A 17150-nucleotide genomic window follows, 5' to 3' on the forward strand; every position below is an offset into this window, starting at 1 on the left:
AACTTAAAGGTCCCTCGACGCCCCAAGAGACCTGCCCGGACAAGCTGAACAGTATTATTGAAGGGCTTTTCCCGCAGCATGATCCTGTGAGCTGGCCACCTACACCATACGACCATAACGAAGATTCTGTCGAGAGAGTTACTACAGAGGAGGTGATAGCGGCAGTTGGAAAATTAAAAATTAAAAAAGCGCCAGGCCCAGACGGAATCTCCAACGTGGCTGTCAAAGCTGCTGTTCAAGCGTACCCGGATATATTCAGGGCAACGCTGCAGAAATGCCTCGATAATGGATACTTTCCGGATACCTGGGAAAGACAAAGACTGGTACTGCTACCAAAACCAGGGGAACCTCCAGGGGATCCATCGTCGTACCGTCCCATCTGCTTTCTGGACACACTCGGGAAACTGCTGGAAAAGATCATTCTCAACAGATTGATGAAGTGCACAGAACGTGAAGGTGAATACGGACTCTCTAAAATGCAGTTTGGGTTCCGGAAAAAAGATCGAGAGTGGATGCTATCATGTCAGTAACCGAGACAGCCGGCAAAGCATTGAAGCAAAAAAGACGCGGAAATCGTTATTGTGCCGTATTCACGATCGATGTGAAAAACGCATTCAACAGTGTCAGTTAGGAAGCTATCGCGATAGCGCTACATAGGTTACTAGTTCCGGACTACGTATGTAAAATTCTAAAAAGCTACTACCAGAACCTAGTCTTGGTTTATGATACAGTGACAGGACAGAAATCGTATAAAATTACAGCGGGGGTTCCACAAGGCTCCATTCTGGGCCCAACACTGTGGAACGCGATGTATGATGGTGTGTTGTTGTTGAAGCTTCCCAGGGGCGTACAAATCACTGGTTTTGCTGATGATGGTGATGGATCTATTGACGGTGATCGGAGAATACCGAGAAGAAGTCGAAATGTTGGGTACAGAGGCAATCAAAACCGTTGAAGAATGGATGAACGACTCTAACCTGCAGATAGCACACCAGAAAACCGAGATGGTGTTGGTCAGCAACTGCAAAGTTGTGGAGCAAGCGAAAATCACCGTTGGGGAACACAATATCTGTTCCAAACGGGAACTGAAGTACCTGGGTGTTATCCTTGACGATCGACTCAATTTCAGGAGCCACGTGAGATATGCATGTGAGAAAGCAGCAAAGGTCGCAACAGGGATGGCTAGAATTATGCCGAACAACGCAGGGTCATGTAGTAGCAAGAGGCGCCTTCTGGCCAGCGTATCCACATCGATACTCCGTTACGGTGGTCCGGTCTGGGTGGCAGCGCTCGAAGTAAGACAAAATCGGACGCTGCTAAACAGAACGCTCAGAGTAATGGCGATGAGAGTATCGAGTGCATATCGAACGATATCTGCAGAAGCGGTATGCGTCATAGCGGGAATGATTCCCATCGACATTATCCTGGTTGAAGACAGCGTACGCTACGAGGAAAAAACAACGGACGTGCAAAATAACAGAGAACTGCGAAAAAGATCACGACTAGAGTCAATACGGAAGTGGCAACAGGTGTGGAACAACACACCTAACGGTCGATAGACCCACCGACTAATTCCGAATATCACGAAGTGGATTGGGCGCAAGCATGGAGAAGTAAATTTCCACTTGACCCAATTTCTGTCTGGTCATGGATGTTTTAGGCGGTACTTGAACAGGTTCGGACACGCGAACTCACCATCCTGTCCTGAGTGTGGTCAAGTAGAAGAAACAGCGGAACACGTGGTCTTCGAATGTCCTCGATTTGTCCAGCAGAGAAGAGAGTTGATCGCTGCATGCGGACTCAATTTGAATGCCGATAACATCGTACACGAAATGTGTAAAAGCGAGAACTCGTGGAACGCAGTGAATTGTGTCATAGTCACAATAATGACGGAATTCCAACGAAAATGGAGAGCAGACCAAAGAATGAGCGTAGGAAACACAGAGCAATGAGTGCATAAGCACAGCCTCCTCCCGAAGTAATACCAAACGGTGGTTCCGGGAGAGAAACGGCATGAAGAAGGAGGTGGTTTTTGGTGAGTAGGAATCTCACACTATCCGGTCAACATGGCGACTGGGTGTCTATGCAAGATTTCCACCTTCTACAAAAAAAAAAAAAAAAAAAAAAACAAACATACAAACATACAAACATACAAACATACAAACATACTGTTACCTGAAAAGAAAGAAAATACCTGGAAAAAAAAAGATTTAAATTAAATGAATTTATTATATACACATACACATAAAATTACCATACGCACCTGAAATTTAATTTACCTTGATCCACACAAAAACACACAGCCCTACAACTGTCAAAACTACACTTCCGCTATATTGTGAATAGGTCATTCCAATAAAACACATCGAGTAAGACAGTTCACGTAAAAGTTTCTCTAAAGTTCTTCTATAGTTGGATCCGAAAGGCGGATATTAAATTCACCTCGACTTGGTCGGTGAAACGATAGTGACGGAAAGTGTTATGTACAAGTTTTCGATCCTCCAATCGTCGAAATCATCGCCGAAGTAAACAGTGTGGTGCCGAAACCCGGGAGATAGTTGCAGCAGGAGCTAACCTAATTCCCACGTGGCTGGAAAGTTCCAGTTAGAAGTTGTCGCATTTTCCCACTATTATTCATTGTCATCGTCGTCGCAAATCGGCCGAAGCAGTTCGCCGGAAGGTAGCGGAAGCATCTTCCCGCTATTCTATTGTCATCGTCGTCGCAAACCGGCTGAAGCAGTTCGCCGGAAAAGTAGCGGAAGCATATTCCCGCTATTCTATTGTCGTAATCTACGTCGCAAACCGGCTGAAGCAGTTCGCCGGACAAGCAGTGGAGGAAATTTCTCACTAGTATTTTGTTGTCGTCGTCGTCGCAAACCGGCTAAAGCAGTTCGCCGGAGAAGTAGCGGAAGCATCTTCCCACTATTCTGTCGTCGTCATCGCCGTCGCAAACCGGCTAAAGCAGTTCGCCGGAGAAGTAGCGGAAGCATCTTCCCACTATCCTCTCGTCGTCATCGCCGTCGCAAATCGGCTGAAGCTGTTCGCCGGAGAAGTAGCGGAAGCATCTTCCCGCTGTCATCATTGTTGGCAGTTTTTAATCTATCGACCAGCACATATTCGCCAAGCAGCAATCATCATCGTCGTCGTTGCCGTCGCCGATCATATTCGGCTAGCAGTAGCAGATTTTGCTTTTCATTGCTGCCGTCATCAAGTAGCAGCTAAATTTACCAACCGTACAAAGGCGAAGTATTCGTCGCATCACCCGACATCGAAATCGCTTCACAGCCAGAAGCAGGAAGTAGTTATCTCTATCCCGTTGGTGGAGATCAGACAATCAACTCGACGTCGTCAACCGTTGGCGGCTACAAAAAAGGAGGTACGTGATACGTGGATCACGTCATTGCCCGCACGAAGGAAAGCGGTCGGATCATTCCAGAAGAGGTTAGGGTAAGGAGGTGCACACAAGCAGAAGACAGGTACGTGGAATTTTGTTTTCTTTGGTGAATTTTATAAATAAATATGACGCCCCCGAAACAAAAAACAACGAAACAAACGAAATTGAAGATATTGTATCGTCGGCGGACGAACATTATTGGTTCCGCGAATTTCATCAAAACTTTTGACGATGATTTTGATTCGTCTAAAATGGCTCAAGTGTCCATTCGCATTCAACATCTTGATGCGTTATGGAGAGAGTTTGAAGAAACTCAAGATGAAATTGAGCTTCTTGAAGATGAAGAAGATGATTTCACTCAAGAGAGGCAAGATTTTCAAGCCCTTTATTATGAGTTGAAGGCATCGCTGCAGAGCAAAATTCCTGTGCAACCACCCGTACCACCCCCTACTCCTGTATCAACCTCGTCTGCTGTTCAAATATCTTCGAATGTTCGCCTGCCGGAAATAAATTTGAAAGAATTCTCTGGGAATCTTGATGACTGGATTTCTTTTCGTGATCTGTACGTTTCGCTTATCCATTCGAGTATGCAACTTACGGCGGTGCAGAAAATGCTTTACTTGCGAGCTACACTTTCTGGCGAAGCAGCTCGTATCATTTCATCGCTCGAGATTTCAGCCAACAATTATCTCGTAGCGTGGAAATTATTGAAGGATCGTTTCGAAAACCCTAATTTGTTAGTGAAGCGATATGTTTCTGGCCTTCTTACGATTCCGTCGTTGAGAAAGGAGTCTGCGCAGGGACTTGCAGACCTTGCTGACGAATTTGATCGTCACGTTCAGATGTTGGATAAAATTGAAAATTCTGCGAATCATTGGAATGCCTTTCTAGTTGAACGACTGAGCCAGTGTCTTGACGCCGTTTCACTCCGTGAGTGGGAGACACAGGTTTCAGAAAGTGATAGATACCCCATATATGAAGAACTTTTGGAATTCATCTATAGAAGATCGCGAATTGTGCAAACTCTCAAGCTCTCCCAATCGACAAACACCCAATCTCACGTAGAATTGAAGACGAAGTCTCGCTTCACCGCCGCCCACGTTACTTCTGAGAATGTTAAGAAGTGCCCTAACTGCAAACAAGCGCATTTCTTGTTTCAGTGCGAATCTTTCAGAAAAATTTCACCGCAACAAAGATTTGAATTTGTGAAGAAGCACGGGCTTTGCATTAACTGCCTCAAGGGCACACACCTCGCTAAGGATTGTTCCAGCGGATCGTGCAGAAATTGTTCCAGAAAGCACCACTCCTTGTTGCATTTACCACCGATTTCTTCGTCATCGACGCCGGTGTTACGTGCAGAAACAACCAACCCTTCAACACCTGCGTTGGTTGTACAATCTGCTGAAACAATCGACGTGTCGCGATGCGCCTCAAACGCTGTCGTTTATCCGTCGTCGGTTGAAAACGTTGCTTCACCACTCGCGAAAGCGTTCTGTACAAACGCACAATCGTTCTCGGTCGGTGTAACCCTTTCCACTCCGCCGGTTAATGTCTTAGTCGATGATGATTCACCTCCCACTTCTTCCTGTCAAAGTGCTGAAGTGAATGAAATCTGTAGTCGTGGCACTGTTATGCTGTCAACTGCGTTAATAAAAGTTAGAGATGCTGACAATAAATATCACCTCGCCAGAGCCCTACTAGATAGCGGCTCCCAGCCAAGCTTCATCACCGAGTCACTCTGCCAGAAGCTTCGTCTAAAGCGCACCAAGGTCAACGCGCCGATCAGTGGGATCGGCCAATCAACAGTGAACGTCCACTATAGAGTCACGTTGTCACTCACCTCACGTTACGGAGATCATCACTTCAGCCTAGATTGCCTCGTCCTGCCGGAGTTGACCATGTCACTACCCAATCAACACATCAACATTACGCGATGGAAGATTCCGCGTAACTTACCCCTGGCTGATCCCAACTTCAACATCAGTCAAGGTGTTGATATAATTATCGGAGCTGAGCTGTTTTTCTCGCTCTTAGAAAATCAGCAAGCCTAGCCTCTGGGTATCCGCTTCTGCAGAAGACAGTTTTGGGTTATATCGTATGTGGAAAGATTATAGATCCTGCTCCAGATCCACAGGCCATCCAAACCAGCCATATATGCATCGACGATTCACTCGATCAGCAGCTCGAACGCTTCTGGTAAATCGAAAACTTCGATGTCGGGAAGACCTACACCCACGAAGAGCAGCTCTGCGAAGACCCTTTCCAACAAACCGTTGGTCGCGACCAAGATGGAAGATATGTAGTCCGTCTTCCGCTGCGGGAAGCGATGCTTCCGTTGATTGGAGATTCCTACCCAGTTGCACTTCGTCGATTTCAATCCATGGAAAAGAAGTTTATGGCCGATGAAGCTCTTCGAAAAGCATATCAAAGTTTTATGTTGGAGTATGAAGCACTTGGTCATATGGAGGTGAATCCTTGCGCGTCGCGTGGCCCACAGTTCTTCCTGCCTCACCATGCCATCCACCGTCCTGAAAGCTCCACCACGAAAACACGAGTAGTGTTTGATGGATCCTGTCGATGTTCCAGCTTGTCGCTCAACGAAGCTCTTTTTGTTGGTCCCACTGTACAACCAGCTCTGTACTCCACAGTTGTAAACTTCCGTATGCCTATCTATGTAGTTACCGCTGACGTTGCGAAAATGTTCCGGCAGATATGGATCCATCCGGATGATCGAAGGTACCAGCAAATTTTGTGGAGGTACAATCCATCAGAACCGATACGAACATACCAGCTAAAGACCGTTACGTACGGCCTCGCCAGCTCCCCGTTTCACGCTGCTCGGGTGCTCAATCAGTTGGCCATTGACGAAGGAGGACGTTATCCGTTAGCAGCTCAAGTCATTCGCAACGGGACATACGTGCACTCACAGGCCATGATAATCGCGATACACTTGCCGAAACATGTAACCAGCTAATGAAGTTGCTTGAACGCGCTGGGTTCGTGCTGAGGAAGTGGGCAACAAACGACATCGCTGTCCTGTCTACCGTTCCCCGTGAACTATGGGAAACATCGCTTGAATTCGAACTGGATCGATCGCCTACCGTGAAGACATTGGGGCTTCTCTGGTCCTCAGAAACGGACACATTTAAATTTAAAATTCCAGTCCTGTCGCAACTGGATGTCGCTACCAAACGCATCGTCGTGTCTGAAATGTCCCAATTATTCGATCCTCTTGGCCTGTTGGGACCCGTGGTGATAAAAGCGAAGATGTTTGTCCAAGTGCTCTGGGCAGAACACATACCGTGGGACCAAGAACTGTCCGAAAAGTATACCAAATGGTGGAAATCGTACCGTGCGGAACTCAGTCTACTCCAGTCACTCTCCGTACCACGCAGAACAGTGTTGAATCACCAGTACAGTCTGCACTGCTTCTGCGATGCTTCGAAATTAGCCTATGGCTGTTGCATTTACGTCGTTTCTTCTGATGACTTCGGACAGCTTCAATGCCGCTTGCTGACAGCCAAATCTCGCGTTGCTCCACTGCGCGGTCAAACCATCCCTCGGTTGGAACTCTGTGCTGCGTTGCTCGGCAGTCAACTTGTCGACAATATTCGTCAAACTACGAAGTTCGTCGAACCCCCAACATTTTGAGTAGATTCTAGCATCGTGCTCCACTGGATAAAGTCGAAGTCGAATGTCTGGAAGGTTTTTGTCTCAAACAGTGTCGCTGAAATACAGCGCCTCAACAAAGGCTGCATATGGAGACACGTTCCAACTGAATTAAACCCCGCTGATTGTGTTTCAAGAGGGATGATGGCTGGTCAGCTTTTGAAGGATGATTTGTGGTGGCATGGTCCGAGTTTTCTCAAAGACCCCGTCGATTGTTGGCCTGAGTGCGTGGTTTCGATGCCCGATGCTCAGGAAATGATGAAGGAAGCGCAGCAAGAAGTTGCGTTGCACAGTCGCGTAGTTGAATCTTCCATCTTCGAACAGTTTTCCGACCTTGGCAGATTGGTCAAAGCCACAGCGCGCTGCTACCAATTCATGAATAACGTCAAACTGCCGAAGAATCAACGAAGTTTTGGTCTACTTTCCCCAGAGGAGTACGAACACGCACTCAAAGCTCTCGTTCACCAAGCTCAACGAGAGGTATTTCTTACTGAGTTCCGTCTATTCGAAAAGAACCAACAGACAACAGAACCTAGAATCGCGCATAAATCACCACTGAAAAACTTGAATTTGTTCCTGGATCAGTTTGGATTGCTCAGAATCAGTGGAAGACTAAGAAATCTTAACGCGCCCTACGACACTCGCTTCCCGATACTGTTGCCTGCTAAACACAGACTCAGTTGGTTGATTGCCCGATCGATTCACGTCCGCACACTTCATGAGAAGGTCCGCTGCTGCTCGCTACCATATGGCAGCGCTTCTGGCCACAGCTTCAATGCCGCTTGCTGACAGCCAAATCTCGCGTTGCTCCACTGCGCGGTCAAACCATCCCTCGGTTGGAACTCTGTGCTGCGTTGCTCGGCAGTCAACTTGTCGACAATATTCGTCAAACTACGAAGTTCGTCGAACCCCCAACATTTTGAGTAGATTCTAGCATCGTGCTCCACTGGATAAAGTCGAAGTCGAATGTCTGGAAGGTTTTTGTCTCAAACAGTGTCGCTGAAATACAGCGCCTCAACAAAGGCTGCATATGGAGACACGTTCCAACTGAATTAAACCCCGCTGATTGTGTTTCAAGAGGGATGATGGCTGGTCAGCTTTTGAAGGATGATTTGTGGTGGCATGGTCCGAGTTTTCTCAAAGACCCCGTCGATTGTTGGCCTGAGTGCGTGGTTTCGATGCCCGATGCTCAGGAAATGATGAAGGAAGCGCAGCAAGAAGTTGCGTTGCACAGTCGCGTAGTTGAATCTTCCATCTTCGAACAGTTTTCCGACCTTGGCAGATTGGTCAAAGCCACAGCGCGCTGCTACCAATTCATGAATAACGTCAAACTGCCGAAGAATCAACGAAGTTTTGGTCTACTTTCCCCAGAGGAGTACGAACACGCACTCAAAGCTCTCGTTCACCAAGCTCAACGAGAGGTATTTCTTACTGAGTTCCGTCTATTCGAAAAGAACCAACAGACAACAGAACCTAGAATCGCGCATAAATCACCACTGAAAAACTTGAATTTGTTCCTGGATCAGTTTGGATTGCTCAGAATCAGTGGAAGACTAAGAAATCTTAACGCGCCCTACGACACTCGCTTCCCGATACTGTTGCCTGCTAAACACAGACTCAGTTGGTTGATTGCCCGATCGATTCACGTCCGCACACTTCATGAGAAGGTCCGCTGCTGCTCGCTACCATATGGCAGCGCTTCTGGCCACTCCGGGGTCGTCAACTCGCACGAAAGGTGGTTCGCCAATGTGTGACCTGTTTCCGATGTCAGCCACAGCCAACTCAGCAGATTATGGCACCTCTTCCGTCTGTTCGAGTTACACCTGCTAGAGTATTTGAGTTCTCAGGAATGGATTACTGTGGGCCGTTCCTCGTTCGTCCGTTAAGTGGAAAGGGTGCGTCGGTTAAAATGTACGTCGGTCTTTTCGTGTGTTTAGTGGTGAAGGCAGTGCATTTCGAGATCATCGCTGATCTTTCATCGGCCGCGTGCATCAACGCCGTCAAGCGATTCGTCGCGCGTCGCGGTCGTGTGCGTGAACTGCATTGCGATAACGGTACCGCGTTTGTCGGGGCAGATCGAGAGCTCCGACTGCTGCGTAAGGAATTTCTCCGCCAACTTGACGCCGAAGAATGGACAACCTACTGCCTGGAGAGCGGAATCATATTCCGCTTCATCCCGGCTCGATCACCGCATTTCGGCGGAATCTGGGAGGCTGGAATCAAATCATTTAAGTTCCATTTTCGTCGCATCATGGGCAACCGTTCTTTCTCCGTGGACCGTAGCTGCTCAAATTGAATCCATTCTCAATTCCCGTCCTCTGTCACCATTTTCCGAGTCTCCAACCGATTACTCCGCTTTAACGCCTGGCCACTTCCTCCATACCTGAACCAGATTTGACCGATCAGAATCCCAACCGACTCAACCGATTTAAGGAGATGACACGCTCAGTTCAGGACCTTTGGCGTTGTTGGAAGAGAGATTATATCAGTCAATTACATCAACGAACGAAATGGAGAGATTCGTTTCCCAATGTGCGAATCGGTCAACTAGTGCTTCTCAAGAAGGACAACTGTCCACCGCTACAATGGCCACTGGGTCGGATTGTGGAGACCGTTAACGGAAAGGATGGGAGAGTTCGCGTGGTTGCTATCAAGACCATCAGTGGAACATACAAACGAGCGATCACTGAGATTGCTGTTCTGCCGATTGATCCTGATGAAGCTGAGAATGGCGACAAGACTACAACTGCCTCCGATCCTATCCAAACGCCATGAAGGAAGCAATGGTTATAGTTGAAACGGGCAGTTTCAACGGCGGCCGGCATGTTACCTGAAAAGAAAAGAATACCTGGATAGAAAGAAAATACCTGGAAAAAAAAAGATTTAAATTAAATGAATTTATTATATACACATACAAATAAAATTACCATACGCACCTGAAATTTCATTTACCTTGATCCACACAAAAACACACAGCCCTACAACTGTCAAAACTACACTTCCGCTATATTGTGAAAAGGTCATTCCAATAAAACACATCGAGTAAGACAGTTCACGTAAAAGTTTCTCTAAAGTTCTTCTATAGTTGAATCCGAAAGGCGGATATTAAATTCACCTCGAATTGGTCGGTGAAACGATAGTGACGGAAAGTGTTATGTACAAGTTTTCGATCCTCCAATCGTCGAAATCATCGCCGAAGTAAACACATACAAACATACAAACATACAAACATACAAACATACAAACATACAAACATACAAACATACAAACATACAAACATACAAACATACAAACATACAAACATACAAACATACAAACATACAAACATACAAACATACAAACATACAAACATACAAACATACAAACATACAAACATACAAACATACAAACATACAAACATACAAATATACAAACATACAAACATACAAACATACAAACATACAAACATACAAACATACAAACATACAAACATACAAACATACAAACATACAAACATACAAACATACAAACATACAAACATACAAACATACAAACATACAAACATACAAACATACAAACATACAAACATACAAACATACAAACATACAAACATACAAACATACAAACATACAAACAAAGCCGTGGAGCTGCCGGCCTAGAATAGCACTTCGGGTCTTGGTCCCTGTCCCTGTCGTAGAAGGCGACTAATCGGGTGACAACGCGAGTAAGGGCGCGGTAAAGCCTATGGAGATTGCACGGGGGAAATACCGTGTACAGGAGCAACGTAGGGAGTGCCGAGCACATCAGGGTTGACGCCAGTAAGATCCTGATTACGATATACTGGTACGACACGGAAAACGGACATGTTAAGGATGAGAATTACTTTCGACGCTAAAGGCTGACAATCGTGCTATCCTGTTCCCTGAGTAAGGAAGGGTGACACCTTCCTGAAACGGCGTGTGGGCTAATAGCGCGGTTGCCCCCGTCCCGGTAATAACTTGGCAAGTCTTCGGGTACGTTCGATGCTCGTCTAGGCTCAGGCACTAGGTACTAGGCGTCAGATGTCACATTCCTAACTTGCGCTGATCTGGCTCTGAACACGGTCCCCATGAAGGACCGTGTCAACCCCCTGCATGGCCTCACTGCTTGCATAGATAACCATGGGATCACTGATAGCGACTATGTGCAACGAGCGGAGATAGCGGCCCGGAGTTGGGACCCAACAACAAAAATGAGTTTCCAAACAAATTCAACAGAAATCGAGAGCGAAATCGAAGAGGTAGGCATCTTTGCCAGAAGGGGACAGGTGATGAGATCTCCGCCGCTGAGCCAACCACCAGCACCAAAATCCACAAGCGATAAATACATCGGAGAGCAGCCAAACCTGCAACACGAGAAAACTAAGCTGGGTGAGGCCAAAAGGGCATCTGATGAACTCTACGAGTACATTAAGCCTCGCAGTAACGTTCACGCCGTCATAAGGACCTTGACGATTAAAATCAAATCGGCGCTTGCAGCAGCCGAACGCGAGCAACAATTCTGGAGAGCAAAAGCTGAAAAGGCGGAGAACGCACTGAAAGAGAATGTGCAGAGTAAGCCGATAGAAGCGATCTCGACACCAATGAGTGACAGTACCCCGTTAACCGCGAAAAGGAAAAGACTAACTCCTGAAGAGAAAAGGGCAGCAAAGAAACAAAAAGATGGTAGCGAAGTGGCTAATGGTGAAAGCAAACAGAACAACGAAGAGATAAATGAGTGGAAAAAGATCGAAAGAAAGAAAAAAGAAGAGAAGAAGAAAGAAAAATTAAAGCCTAGGCTGGAGAGGCCAAAGCCGGACGCTCTGATTGTGGCTACAGCGGGCGCTGCAACATATGCTGAGATTTTGCGAAAAGTTAAAGAGGATCCGTCCCTGAAAAATCTCGGAGAAAACGTGGCCAAAGTAAGGCGAACTCAAAATGGACAATTGCTGTTCGAATTGAAGAAGGACCCAACGATTAGAAGCTCAACTTATAAAGAGCTTGTCGAGAAATCTTTGGGCGAAACAGCGAAAGTGAGAGCTCTGTCCCAAGAAACAGTTGTAGAATGTAGAAACCTGGATGAGATCACTACAGATACCGAATTGAGAGTAGCCCTGAATGAACAGTTTGAGCTGGGAGAAGTCGCCATATCAATCAGGCTGAGGAAAGCATTTGGAAATACTCAAATAGCAACCTTAAGACTGCCAAGAACCGCAGCTAGCAAGCTTTTGGAGGTTGGTAAGATGAAAGTCGGATGGACGGTGTGTTCCCTGAGAGCTATCCAGCAAGTATCTAGGTGTTTCAAGTGCATGGACTTTGGCCACCAAGCAAAGTACTGTAAAGGACCTGACAGATCGGAGCTCTGTATAAGATGCGGCGACAAGGGGCATTTGGCAAAGAATTGTACTAAGCCCCCAAGGTGCATGCTCTGCACGACGGAGGAAGAAAAAGACCACGCCACAGGGGGATCGAGATGCCCGGTCTATAAAAGGGCGATGGCAGCAATAACCAAATGGAGGTAACCCAGATAAACCTGAATCACTGCGACACGGCGCAACAATTGCTATCGCAAGCCGCATCAGAAACCAAATGCGATGTGGCGATCATAGCAGAGCCGTATCAAGTACCTCCAGATAACGGAAACTGGTTGACCGATAAAGCTAGAATGGCTGCACTATCGACGATGAGAAGATACCCCATCCAGGAAGTGGTATCCAATACATACGAAGGGTTCGTGATAGCCAAAATAAATGGAATCTTCGTATGTAGCTGCTATGCCCCCCCGAGATGGACAATAGAACAGTTTGATCTGATGCTATATAACCTAACAGAAGAGCTCATCGGACGGAGTCCCATAGTCATCGGTGGAGACTTCAACGCCTGGGCAGTGGAGTGGGGGAGCAGATTTACCAACGCGAGGGGTTTTAGTCTACTGGAAGCCCTGGCGAAGCTGAATGTGAGAATGGGCAACGAAGGCTACACCAGCACTTTCCATAGAAACGGTCGAGAATCAATCATCGATGTTACCTTCTGCAGTCCGATGTTGGCAGTAAATTGGAGAGTATGTGATGATTACACTCACAGCGACCATCAAGCAATCCGCTACACTGTGCGCTGTCAGAGTTCATCTAAAACAAGAAATATAAAAACAAAAGGTCGCAGGTGGAAGTCGAAGAAATTCGACAAGAATTTATTCATTGAAGCACTCCGAGAGGAGCGAACAGTCACCAGTCTTAGTGCCGGCGAACTAACAAATTTGGTAGTGAGAGCATGCGACGTTACCATGCCACGAAAACTAATACCGAAAGGCGAACGTCGCCCAGTTTATTGGTGGAACGAGACGATTAACTCCCTTCGGTCGAACTGTCTCCGAGCCAGGAGGAGGATGCAAAGGGCCAGAAATGCTATCGACAGAGTAGAGCGCAGGGAAGAACTCAAAACAGCAAAAGCCGCCCTTAAGCATGAAATAAGACGTAGTAAGATAAACTGCTTCAGAGAACTATGCCGCGATGCCGATGCGAACCCTTGGGGCAATGCATATAGGGTGGTGATGGCAAAGATTAAAGGTTCATCGACACCCAGTGAAAGCTGTCCGGTGCGGTTGAAGAATATTGTAGAAGGGCTCTTCCCGCAGCATGATCCAACGAGCTGGCCAGCAACACCATATAGTGAAAATGAAGAACACGTCGAGAGAGTGTCCACAGAAGAGCTGCTGGCGGCGGCAAAAGAACTGAAAGTGAATAAAGCACCTGGCCCCGACGGAATCCCAAATGTGGCCCTCAAAGCCGCGGTTGAAGCGTATCCAGATCTTTTCAGAGCAACGATGCAAAAGTGTCTGGATGAAGGATGCTTTCCAGATATTTGGAGGAAGCAGAAACTGGTACTGTTGCCGAAACCAGGAAAGCCGCCAGGGGAACCCTCTTCCTATAGGCCCATCTGTCTACTGGATACCCTCGGAAAACTGCTGGAGAAGATAATTCTGAACAGGTTGACGAAGTACACAGAAAGTGACAACGGACTCTCGAAGACGCAGTTCGGGTTCCGGAAATATAAATCCACGGTGGATGCCATCCTGTTAGTTGCCGAAGCAGCCAGAAAAGCCTTAAAACAGAATAGACGCGGCGATCGATACTGCGCTATAATAACGATTGACGTGAAAAATGCTTTCAACAGCGCCAGTTGGAAAGCTATTGCCGAAGCACTGCACCGAATGAAGGTACCGAATTATGTGTGCCAGATCCTCAAAAGCTACTTTCAAAACAGGGTTCTGACTTACGACACAGAGAAGGGACAGAAGGCATTGAATATAACAGCGGGTGTCCCTCAGGGCTCCATCTTGGGTCCAACGCTGTGGAACGGGATGTACGATGGTGTGCTGAGGTTGAAGCTTCCTACAGGAGTGAAGATTACCGGCTTCGCCGATGATATTTCCCTGACGGTGACAGGCGAGACTCGTGAGGAAATCGAGATGCTGGCTACAGAGGCGATAAAGATAGTGGAAAATTGGATGAAAGAGGCTAAGTTGCAGATAGCACATCACAAAACCGAAATGGTGTTGGTCAGCAATCACAGAGTTGTAAAGCAAGCGAAGATCAATGTTGGGGCGCATACTATCGTCTCCAAACGTGAGCTGAAATACCTTGGGGTGATTATCGACGACCGACTAAATTTCAAGAGTCATGTTAAATACGCATGCACGAAAGCGGCCAAAGTCATCGCGGCGCTAGCTAGAGTTATGCCGAATAACGCGGGGCCTAGCAGTTGTAAGAGACGCCTCCTGGCCAGTGTAGCAACATCAATACTCCGATATGGCGGTCCAGTTTGGACAGCAGCGCTTGAATGCCAACAAAATCGCAAGCTGCTGACTAGAACATACCGAATAATGGCGATGAGAGTAGCGAGCGCTTATAGAACTATATCTGCGGATGCGGTTTGTGTCATAGCCGGAATGATCCCGATCGATCTCACTCTGGCCGAAGACGACATGTGTTACAAACAGAGAACAGAAAGCGTGCAGAGTAACAGAAAAGTGCGGGTAAGAGCAAGGACTGGCTCCATGAGAAAGTGGCAGCAGGAGTGGAACAACACGCCTAACGGTAGATGGACCCACAGCTTGATCCCGAACATCACTACGTGGGTAGAAAGAAAACACGGAGAAGTGAGCTTCCACCTGACGCAATTCCTATCCGGTCATGGTTGTTTCAGATGGTACTTGTACAGATTCGGCCATGCAAGTTCGCCGCTTTGCCCAGAGTGTAACACAATAGAGGAGACAGCAGAACACGTGGTTTTCGACTGCCCCCGTTTTTCTATTGAAAGGGAAGAAATGTTCCTCGCTAGCAGATCAACCCTAAATGCTCAGAACATCGTCCAAAAGATGTGCGAAAGTGAAAGTACGTGGAATGCAGTGAATCGTGCAATAACAAAAATGTTGACGACGCTCCAACGAAGATGGAGGGACGAGCAAAGATTCAGCATAGCAAATCTAGAGAGATGAGTGCATGAGCACAGCCCCCTCCCGAAGTAATACCAAATGGTGGTTCCGGGGGGTCCAGGCATGAAGTACAAGGAGGTGGTTTTAGTGAGTAAAAATCTCACACTACCCAGTCAACATGGCGACTGGGAGTCTATGAAGATCTCCACCTCCTTGCCAAAAAAAAAAAAAAAAAAAAAACAAACATACAAACATACAAACATACAAACATTCGAATTCGAGAACGAAATTGAAGAGGTAGGCATCTTTGCCAGAAAGGGTAAAGTGATGAGATCACCAATATTGACCCAATCTCCAGCACAAAAACCGAGTAGCCACAAACCCATCGACGTTCAACTACACCATGAAAAATCGAAGCTGAGTGAAGCCAAGAGAGTATGCGATGAACTTTACGAATATATCAAGCCTCGCAGTAATGTCCACGCCGTGATAAGAAACCTCACGATAAAAATCAAATCAGCGCTTGCAGCAGCTGATCGTGAGCAACAATCCTGGAGAGCTAGAGCAGAGAAGGCGGAGAACGGACTGAACGAGGCTGCGCAGAGTAGGCCGAAGGAAGCAGTTTCGACCCCAACGGGAGATTCTACCCCATTAACCACTAAACGAAGAAGGCAAACCCCAGAAGAAAAAAGACAAGTAAAGAAACAGAAAGATGCCTGCGAAGGTGCTAGTAGAGAAAATAGTGACAACAACCAAAATCCTAACGAGTGGCAGAAAGTTGAGAAAAAAACAAAAGGAGAGAAAGCGAAAGAGAAGCCGAAACCCCGAACAGAGAGGCAGAAACCAGATGCTCTGATTGTTTCAGCAGCAGGCGCTACAACCTACGCTGATATTCTGAAGAAAGTGGAAGGCGATCCGACCTTGAAAAATCTGGGTGAGAATGTGGCTGAAGTGGGGCGCACCCAGAACGGTGATATGTTGTTCGAGTTGAAAAAAGATCCGACGATTAAGAGCTCAGCTTATAAAGATCTGGTAGAGAAATCGCTAGGGGAAACGGCAAAAGTTAGAGCACTATCACAAGAAACCGTGATCGAATGTAGAAATTTGGATGAAATCACGACGGTAGACGAACTGAGAGAAGCCTTGAATGGCCAGTTCGAGCTGACAGACACTTCCTTATCAATACGCCTGAGGAAGGCTTTCGGAGGTACGCAAATGGCTACGATAAAACTGCCAAGGAGGGCAGCAACTAAGATTCTGGAGGTTGGCAAGGTGAAAGTAGGGTGGACAATATGCTCCCTTAAAGTTGTCCAACAAATTGTAAGGTGCTTTAACTACTTGAGCTTCGGTCATCTCGCGACAAAGTGCAATGGCCCCAATAGATCGAAGCTTTGCCTAAGATGCGGCGGAACGGAACATGTAGCTAAAGACTGTAGCAGGCCACCGAAATGTATGCTCTGCAACGCTGAAGAAAGGAATGACCACTTTACAGGAGGCCCAAGATGCCCGGTATTCAAAGAGGCATTGGTTGACAGAAGAAAATGGAAGTAATCCAAATCAACCTTAACCACTGTGATACGGCACAACAATTGCTTTGGCAAGCCGTAGTGGAAACGAAGTGCGACCTAGCAATCATAGCCGAACCGTACAGGGTGCC

At 46.9% G+C, this 17150-nt stretch overlaps 2 protein-coding genes across 2 annotated transcripts; both read left to right on the plus strand.

Annotated features, from left to right (window-relative positions):
- Positions 1–3645: 3645 nt before the first annotated feature.
- On the plus strand, positions 3646–5445 carry LOC129761112 (uncharacterized). The gene has a single exon (XM_055758812.1). It carries the CDS (start codon positions 3646–3648, stop codon positions 5443–5445), a length of 1800 nt encoding a protein of 599 aa, XP_055614787.1.
- A 275-nt stretch (positions 5446–5720) lies between these two features.
- LOC129761113 (uncharacterized) lies at positions 5721–6368 on the plus strand. The gene has a single exon (XM_055758813.1). The coding sequence runs from the start codon at positions 5721–5723 to the stop codon at positions 6366–6368; it is 648 nt and encodes a 215-aa protein (XP_055614788.1).
- The last annotated feature ends 10782 nt before the right edge of the window (positions 6369–17150 follow it).

This window comes from Toxorhynchites rutilus, chromosome 1 (assembly GCF_029784135.1).
Source record: "Toxorhynchites rutilus septentrionalis strain SRP chromosome 1, ASM2978413v1, whole genome shotgun sequence".
NCBI lineage: Eukaryota > Metazoa > Arthropoda > Insecta > Diptera > Culicidae > Toxorhynchites > Toxorhynchites rutilus.

What these genes read in the sequence shown, in the direction of transcription:
- LOC129761112 (XM_055758812.1), top strand. Translation starts at nt 3,646, where the DNA reads ATGGCTCAAGTGTCCATTCGCATTCAACATCTTGATGCGTTATGGAGA.
- LOC129761113 (XM_055758813.1), top strand. Translation starts at nt 5,721, where the DNA reads ATGCTTCCGTTGATTGGAGATTCCTACCCAGTTGCACTTCGTCGATTT.